General features: G+C 37.4%; 1 protein-coding gene across 1 annotated transcript; it reads right to left on the bottom strand.

Annotated features, from left to right (window-relative positions):
• Nucleotides 1-2747: 2747 nt before the first annotated feature.
• On the bottom strand, nucleotides 2748-9425 carry LOC113078498 (acyl-CoA-binding domain-containing protein 6-like). The gene is made up of 5 exons (XM_026250795.1): nucleotides 8995-9425; nucleotides 8322-8386; nucleotides 7920-8016; nucleotides 5874-5957; nucleotides 2748-2849 (listed from the first exon to the last, which is right to left on the bottom strand). The coding sequence occupies exons 1-5, from the start codon at nucleotides 9268-9270 to the stop codon at nucleotides 2748-2750; spliced, it is 624 nt and encodes a 207-aa protein (XP_026106580.1). The 5' UTR covers nucleotides 9271-9425.
• Between the last annotated feature and the right edge of the window lie 656 nt (nucleotides 9426-10081).

Below are 10081 nucleotides of genomic sequence, written 5' to 3'. Positions count from 1 at the left end.
TTTTTGAAAAGTATCTATTTATATGAATTTAAAGTAATTTTTGTAAAGTAATTTTGGTGTAAATAAAGACATGTATGAATCAATTTGTTACTTCAAAAAAATGATTTCCTAGTACATGAAACACTCAGTAATTAAGAAATTCTACTAAGATGTGAATGCAGAAAGTGTTAAAATCATCCTTCTGGTGACAATGTCTCAGCAAACAGAACTATATCACCTTCCCCAATTTTCCTTCCAGCTGAGCGGAAGAGCTGTAGAAACAGGAAAGATCTAGAAATCCACTGATTAGACCTTTCTGTCCGGGTGAGAGCAGTGGATTAAGTGTGACAGGCATGGACTCTACTGCGGGCCGGTACATTGAGCAGGGCTCAGTGCAGATGAATAGGAAAGCTCTTGCTTTACAATGTCCTTGCCAAAGAGGGTGGAGAGGCTGCCGGCTCAATTGCCTGTAATTGATGGGGCTGTTCCAGCACAAACAGAGAGAGAAAAGGAAAGCAAGAAATTCTTGGGACATCTGCACAAATGAGTCCAGCCCTCTTTTGATCCAGGCGAGGAGCTCGTGCTATCAGAGCGTGAGTAGACCTGTCGTCCACAGGGAATTTAAGGCATCACCATAATAAGACAGAAAAAAACATGACACACAATGCATGTCATAAAGCAGCAAAAAAACACCGTAAATTCACACTGCTGATTTAATAAAGAGCTCTTCGATAAGTCAGATGTTAGTGCATGTGTTAGAGCTCTGTTGTTTTCAGTTAACAGAATGTGGTTATAGAGTGATGCTATGAGATTGCAATGTCACAGTACTTTGAAATAGTATACTGTTGAATTAAAAAATGAATTTAATAATCGACCCAATTTCCTTGGATGTTTTAAATTCCTATATAATATAATTAATGTAAAACATCTGGATTATTATAAAAAAAAACATTATCCTACTTTTTATAATTTATAAATAACATTAATATTATTATTACTATTATTATTATAGAATCATCAAAAGTCTGGAGACCCACTAGTAAAATACTTACAATTAGCATTTTTGTATTATTTTAATAGCATTTTTTTAAATTACATATATTATAAAAAATAAAAATTATAATAAATAAAGAATCAATTTCTCTCATCAGAAATACATAAATCTGATCATTTTTTCCAAACAAGTTTCAGAGAATTCATGTCTTTAATTTTCAAATTAAATAATAATAAAAAATAATGGTGATAATAATATATATTTTTTAAACATCATTGTGGAAATATTAGTGAGTATAGATCAAACTGTAATCTCTGAGCAAGTATTTTTTTAAGACAAAGCAGTTTTTCAGATAATAGAATCATGTGATCAGTCAGTGTGTCTCTCAGATTGCCAACACAAGGCAACCCTAAATAATCACATCCACCTTCAGTGTGTGGCCATGGTTGTGCAATCCGTTCTCTCCATCTCTCAGTAGTGAAGTGTAAAGCACCTGGTATCCCCCAGGTCCCAGCACCCCTCTGGTCACCATCCGCTATCATCCCACATGGAATAACTCCAAGTTTGTCAGTTATCCTGATACTATTGTCATCATCATTTAGATTATTTCCACCACTGGCCTGCACTCAGCTGCACTTGTACATTAAGGGGTAATGTATTTGACCCCTGCAGAGATGGGCCGAGCAGAACGAGGTCAAATGGCAGCATGAAGCTCATCTCAGCCCAAATTAAACCACTGGCAAAAGCCTCTGCTGAAAACATCAAATGGCATATGTTTCGAACAGAACGCATACGTCACATCTGATGCTGCGGAGTGAGTTAAAGTCACGCCTGTCGTGTTTAGGCCTTCAGGTTGGAAGCGAGGCCTCAATTCTCACAGGTCTGACCTCGCAGCATGTAGTGGAAGACGGGAAGATGGCAGACACATACATAATACAATATGGGTATATATACATGTATATAAATACAGCAGGTTTTAAAACTTAATAGTGCCTCTAGAGGTTAATCTGTTGGACTGCACCAGCAGGACAAACAATGGTGGACTGACAATGGCTGCCATCTGGCCGACCTGATGGTGAGCCAACTGGTTTCCCCACTTTCAGAATTGGAGTGCTGAGAGAAATGAAACAGGCCAGTTGGTCACGATGATACATTAATAAAAATGGGTTGAGCGGATGGATGGTGCATCTAGTGACCTTTTGGAGTTTTAGATGTGTTGGAAATGCACAGATAGAGAGAGAGACAGAAGTAGGGTGAAAGAGAGAAGCTGTGCTTCAATTAACTGGGTCCCTACGCAGTGTTCAAAGGCTCCCTTATACACTGAACAGGGACATCAAATTCACTTTCCTTGACTTCTCAACAAACCACACCGAGTCAAACAAGATAAATATTTTTGGTTATGCTTGTGTAAATACATATATGTTCTACATAAATAAATAATACAAAATACTACTATAGATAATACAGAAAATAATACTACTATCTGTAAGATGTTTTTTGAAGGTGTCACGCTCAAAGGCAAAAACAGTTTTCCTTTATAATATATATTAAAATGAAATGTATTTGTGTGATGGTAAAGCTCCAGTCTTCAGAGTCACATAATCCTTCAGAAATCATCTTCTAATGCTGTAGAAATGTTGCATTTTTATAATTGATAATAATAATAATTTATTATTGGCCAATTATATACAACGTGTAAATGTACAATTCTATAACATTTTATATGTATAAATGTATTTATTCTTAAATGTAAAAAACTAAAAAGCTTACCTCTTCATCCCTTGTATTCACGTCCACTTTCTTGGAGCTGATGGCCTTGCTGAACATGTTCGATGTTGTTCTCTCTGCAATAGTCAAAAATGTTTTTGTCCTCTTCCTAAAGTCAAACACAACAAGAGAGAAAATGCTCTGAAAGAATGTGAAGCAATGATCACACCAAACCTTTTACAAGATTTCATAGAAATCAATTAAAGAACATTTGAAATAGCATTAAATCGCAGTAAAGAATTAAGAAACACAATAGTCTAATCTTAAATAATACATAACTAGGGTCAGGGCTGTCAAGTCTAGAAATTCTAGGTCCAATAAATGTATATTCCTGAGTGATCACCCAAGAAGGAAGATAATGCCAGATTAAACAGTGCTAAAACTGATGTGCACAGGTGCCGCCAAAATCATGTTACTGGCAGGGGTCTCATGGTCACATGCTTATCCACCTCTGTGGATGCACATTCCTCAGGAGCCTGGAGCTCACCACAGCAGTTTTTAATTATTTTCCTCTCTAATCACCTTGTGGCATTTGGGCCGAGCCAGGCAGGGCAGAGCGAGAGATCGAGAGAGAGAGAAAGAAAAGGGTTATAGGGGATGAGGTACAGTTGGTTGGAGAAATCTCATTAAGAGATTTACCCCTGCCCCTCTTGCCCATGCAGGATGGCAGATTAATTGCATTTGGAGCACTATTGTGTGGCCGCCCCTCACTGTCATTACAGGGACAGGGCAGATGAGACTGGCAGCGGACGGGACCTCTGTGCCTGAGAGATCCAGGAAAACCTAAATGAACTGATTTCTGAGAGTGAATCAGTGCAGTACAGAGTATGTCAATGTTATAGAATCAATACACTGACACAAAATAAATAAATTATAATACATATTACAAATATACATACAGTAGGGCAAAAGGTATGTGACAAAGAGATTTTTTTTCATATTCTGAACAAAATACATCAATATATTAATCTACAAATTGACATAAAATTCAATAAACTACTTACAGTAGGACATTTACATTTATAGCAGATTCCACAAATAAGGTACAAAAGAAATTACCTGTATATCAAGTTTTTTTATTATTATATTAAAATGTATCAATTAAATATGAATTAAGTGTATTTTAATTTGTCCTTAATTTTGTTATTTTCAATGTTAAATATGCAAAATGTATCAAATAAAAAGACGACTATGTCAGAATGGATACTGGAGTAGGACATTTTATTCAAAGTAATCTATTTTTAACACACAAAATTAACATCAGACTATGTCACAGTTATTACATATTCATAATCATTTATTGTATTCATGAAGGTCCTGACCAGTCGTTTAAAACTAGCTACTTTTCACTCTTGTATCATACATGTACATAATACGAAAGTTTATCCAACATATCTGAACAAATTCAAAAACTTGTGTTTTAAAAAGCAATGGTACAACAAAGTGCACAGTTATCATGGAAATTGGCTTATGCTTATATATGCATGCAGTAATCCCGGCCTTATCTCCACTGTAGTAAATAAGGCTGAATATGTGAGTGTTTGTGGTCTTACCGTGACCCAGTGTGTTTGTGCCATGTGGGCATCATTCGTCTCCCGGGGCAACTAATCAATAAAACTGCTCATTCGTCAGACTGATGCTGGCCTGTGCTCCTAAAGCCCGAGTACACACGCGCACACAAGCGCACGCTTACACCAGATTAATAGCCCACTGATAAACGACATGGCAGCAGCGATGCCGCTGAGCATGCTGGGAAGGTCACCGGCTACTATGTCATTCCACACCACTTCATCAACATTTTCTGACTAGTGAGAGATCAAACAAAAGATCTATGCTGATGTTTTCACACACAGACTCCAATGCAGATTATAAAGGTGAATCTGTGTAAAAGCTTCAAATATTACAATATAACAAACAACTCTTTAGTACACAGCGTGAGTCTTTCATGCTCACCAGGCCATGCAAAAGAGATCCCAAAAATGAAAAGTCTGCCATCTTTTACTCACCAAACATTTCCCAAGGGTTTTCAATGTATTTCTGTACATACAATGGAAGTCAGTAGGAACCTGAAACTTTTTTTGGTTACGAAAATATCATATGTTCCATGAAAAAAGTAAGTCAAACAGGTATGAACAATATTAGAGTGAGTAAATAATGACAATTTTCATTTTGGGGTGAACTTTTCCTTTAACACCATCGATCAGTGATCGGTAGAGCCAAACACACGCCACACCTTGTGCACAAAAGCTCCGCCCTCCAAAATAGCCTGATATTCTGAAACTGCCACCTCTGCTCCCATCAATCAGATCAGATCAATCTGATTTATCTCTGTCCAAGGCGTCCTCATAGAACAACTCGTCTAACATGCATTCTTCAAAGGAGAAATATTCCTCATTCTTGACTGCTGGAGAAGCACAGGGTTATTCAACTTATCAGCTGTTGTTTCCCAAGTGAGTTTAAGCTAAAAAAAAAAAAAAAAAAAAAAAAAAATTAGATGGCCTTGGAGTTACAGGTCGTTTGGTTTAGCAATCGGGCAATGCAGAAGCCATTAAGACTCTTTAATCAGATGCTAACGAGAGGTCTGAATATGCAGGAGGGCTCTCAATCACCGAGCTTGGAAATTGGAAAGCAGCGAAGCAGTCTGCATGGCAGTCTGATTGGGTCACGCCCGAAATGGGTCGCTCAGCGGAGAGGAGGGGGAACGGGATGTTAATTGCCTCTTTGCTTTTCCGTCCCCAATGAACGACTCACATTCTCCTGGGACGTGTCAACTTGGGGAACGAACCCCTGTTGCATTGATACTTCCATATATTTCTTTCATCCATCCATGCCTGGATCCGTTTTACATTCTTATCATTTATATAATCATAAAAGTAATTAAACTCTACCGCTTCCTGAAGCCTCTTCACCCCCTATGCACGCATACTAATACTGTTCATATAAGAAAGGTAAAACCATGTGAATTCAGTTTTGTTAAATGGAAGAAGCATCGGGGCGTCTAGTATATGTGAGTTCCACGAGCAAGAAAATGAATTATGCCACCACACTAATGCCAGAGTGATCATTGGATCAAATAAAAAAAAACTGAAGCAAATTGTAATAAAATCATCATATTCATAAGCAGGACTTGTTACCTTATCTTTTCTTCTTGGTACAGAGAGCTAACTGCTGGCCCGCCGAATCCACTCCGAATCTCTCCTCCTCTTTGCTCTGATGACTGAAAGAAAGACAAAGAATCAAGTCACACACAAAGAAGAAACAGGAAACTTTCATAATGAAGCCTAGAGATCCATTTTAAGATTTTAAAGGAGTAGTTCACTCATAAATTTATATTTGTTTGAAATATACTCAACCTCAGACCTTTCAAGATGTAGATGAGTTTGTTTGTAGAAACACTTGCTCAGCAATAGATCATATATAATAAGAGTCCTAACAGCTGATAAAAACATCCACAAGTAATCCACACAACTCCATTCCATCAATAAATGTCTTGTGAAGTGAAAAACTGTGCTTGTAAGAATCTCCTGATTCAGACAAAACAACTGTTTAACCAGAGAATGCAATATTATGAATAGAGGACTCATATTTTAACAAGAAGCAACAAACTGAAGTTAAAATCATCTTAAGAATGTATTTCTTTATAACAAACACTTTTCACTTTATGAATCATTAACCGATGGCCTGGAGTCGTGTGGATTAATTGTTGATTATGGTGATGTTTTTATCAGATGTTTGGATCCATTTGGATGCATTAATGTGCAAGTGATGTAATGCAAAATTTCTTGATGAAGAAACAAGCTCATCTGCATCTTGGAGGATCCGAGGGTGAGAACATTTACGGCAGATTTCACATTTCAAAAGCATGACCGAAAACTGGCAGGACACTGGACATGCTACTAAACTTGCGCTAGACAGGTTTGTATTTTTGACATTGTTAAATTCACTTTTTTTCCCTACAACAGCATTTGGCAAAGGACTCTGGGTATTCAAGCCCACTGAGGAATAGGTTAATATTCCTTTGTGCAGCCAGTCAGCTCTATTATACAGCCATTTTAATTAAATGACTTCAAAATATTACTGTTTTGAACAGAAAAGTGCTGCATCTGCACTTCTGCTTGAATAGTAGGCTTGTATTAAAATACCGTAAATTCGTGCACTTTCCTTTTGTTCCTCCACAGCAGGTGCACAGAACAACAGAAGGAACAAGCTATTGTCTAACCTCCCTCCCCGTCTCTATATCTCCATCTCGTAATGGAGCTTCCTGCCCGCTTTTAACACACTAACACAATCAGTTCATTCTGTAAGGTGGGGAATTTGTTTATGTGCTTTTGTGCCCGTCTGGATGGCAGTCAGATTGTGTTACCTGCAGCCCTGTCAGTGAAAGGGATGTGTCTGTTCTGACATGGGGATTATGGGTAAAAAGCAAAAAGGCAGAGAGAAGATAGATATGGAGGGACTACAAGAGCAAAAGAGAAAGGAAGAGCTTAAAGCTAGAGAAAATGAAACTTGACTCAGAATATATTTGGATATTATTTTATTTATAGGTGGAGTGGGTCTGTATAATTGGTTTCTTCCTCTTTTATTAGACAGGACATTTAATAAAACTATAATAAATTGCAAACACATTGCAGGCTGGTCTTAAACCTGCATCATTCATATAAGCGCCATGACTCAGTGGAGCTTTGCAATAGCAACATAAATGTATGCTTAAACATGATTGCATACTATTATTAACATGATTTTAGTATTATTCTCAACATCCTTGTAAAAACAATAGGATATTTTCTAAAAGCTGACCGGTTTGAGAAGGATGCACGGCCACAACAACTGCACAATCGGAGACTGCCCTCTCCTGGACATGTTATTCAGTAACATTACAGAGCAATGCCTATAGTTTACCAAAAGGCAGATCCATTTACTATATGTAATTGTAAAAACATACTAATTAATCTTATGCTTCACCTGAGAGCAACAACAACAAAAAAGTCAATCTCCAAGTTAAGAAGTGAAAATCTCTCCAAAACAATACAATGTAGATCTGTTTTCCATAATTTTTCATTTTCAACTTGTGGACTTGTGAATATCAACACATAGTACTCAGTAACTCAAATTATTCAATTGCAAAAGATTAAGAAAAATCTTGTTTTACATCCCATCCTGCAGTAGGTCTAGTCCTTACCTTCTGGCTGCCTTCTGGATCCAGAGCATGTACACAGGACACATACTCCTGCATGGCCTGCTCCGCACTCATGTCCCCCAGCTGTTTCCATGCTGACCTGTCAACAGGAAGCACTCTGTTAGATTTAAAGACTCTAAAGTTCATAACTCCCAAAAAGCTCATATTGCTGGACACAAAGTGATTTTACATTTACATTCATTTATTAAGCAGTCGATTTTATCCAAAGACTTGCAGTTAAATAAAACCACAAGTTATTTGTCATAAGAGCCAACTACATTATTAATAGTACTAGTCAAGAACTGACTAAGGTTTTGAAGACATCAGATGTCATCATCAACAATGCAATGTCCAAATCAAAATTCAAGATTTATCACAAAATGCATGCCTTGTTAAGAGACTTACCATTTTCTCTGACCCTCGAAATCGAAGAAACCAGGTTTTGGTGTATTGCACTTTCCAACTTTGACCTGTAAAACATACGTTTATTAATATATTTATGGTTTACTTAATAATAACAAATTGTTCCAATAACTGAAAGTATGTCAAATATTTTAGACTATAAAACTATATTTATTATTTATAATTAATCTATTTTTTCTTCTTCTTCTTTTTTTTTTAACAGACTGCAGAGAGCGACATAATATTTATCAGCGAGAGAAAAAGCCAAAAGGTAATAAATCAAGGACACGTTGCTGGCTGGACATAAACCTGCATCACTCACATAAGCACCACATCTCAACTAATAACTAATATATTTCATGTTTACTTAAGGGGGGGGGGGGCAATTGGACAATTACTGTCCAATACCCAAATAGAAGTTATATAGATGTTTTATACTCCAGAACCAACAGGCATCTTCATCTGTCAGAACCTAGTCATGTAACAATGTTTATTAAAAAACTATCACTACAGTTACTGTTGCTGCATAAACTGGGCTAACTTTATACAAGCCGCCACTATTTAATAAAATGCCAGACAATCTCCAAACTTCGTATCGTGTTTGCAGGTGATCTCATGTTAAAGTATTATGACTTTAGAGTATCAACTATGTCAATAACAAGAAAGCTGGATTTACCTGTTTGAACCTGGCGTACAGATACAGCAGCTGCTCTCTACTCGCGGTCTGCACGAGGTCTCTGACGCGGTCCGCTGCCGCCTCAAACTCATTCTCCAGATCGGCTCCTTCTAGTCGAAGCGTTGTATCCCCAGCACCACAGTCAAATTTCCCTAATCCGAAATCTGAATCCGAATCGGATCCTCCACCGAGCGGTTCTCCGGTGTCAGGCCGGGCTGGATCAGTACCGGAGCCCGTCGCTGAGTCGGGGGAGGATGAAGGAGATCTAGACGCCATTGAAGAGAATTAAGATACCTTATAGGGGTAATCAACAGTATTTACCTTAATTATAATAAAAACAGCGCAGGCAGTTGACTGCTACAGCACGTTATCCCGTAATCCGATGCAGTCGGGCTTGTTTTGAGAATTAGTCCGTGAATGGTACGTCACAATAATAAGCACGAGTGGGTCCTGCGACTAATGCTAACAGTTCCAACGGTTTTTAGGTCCTACCAGTTTTACAGTATAGACGCATGATGCGTGAAATGGAATATTGCTACCATACTAGAACTTGTATATGTATTATCTATTTAATCACTAGATATGTTTGTACTGATTCAATAAATATTACACTATGCTATTCTATTTTGCCCTCGTTTAAATTTTTTTGAAAGAATTTCAACACAGAAGAGATACAAAAATGTAATTTACATGATATGGTTTGCAACAAACCTTATTTGCTCTTTTCTTAATATAATTTATTAACACTTATCAGGGATTTATGCGCATATTTTACAATACACACATTGTCCACAAGATGGCACACAAATCACATTTTCCTGAGCGAATCTCGGTACTACGCGTCCCACTTTCCATTTTATACATATTCAGCAGTGTTCTATACACAGTTCCCGCTTTTTAAAATTTATTTCTGACCAAATACTCAGAGTGATTAAGCCTGGAGTGTAGTAGTAGTCCAAAATATTTTATTTATACTTCGCTATGTTGCCCAGAAGCTAAGTGCCACCACGGTGTTCTAAAATATAACAACATAAAGCAGGAATGCAGGCCTCTTAAGGGGCATAAATCAGTTCTCTATAGCCTTGAG

This window comes from Carassius auratus, unplaced genomic scaffold, assembly GCF_003368295.1.
Source record: "Carassius auratus strain Wakin unplaced genomic scaffold, ASM336829v1 scaf_tig00025840, whole genome shotgun sequence".
NCBI classification, from domain to species: Eukaryota; Metazoa; Chordata; class Actinopteri; order Cypriniformes; family Cyprinidae; genus Carassius; species Carassius auratus.
Note: the sequence above shows the minus strand (reverse complement) of the source record. Positions and strands in the feature narration are given on the sequence as shown.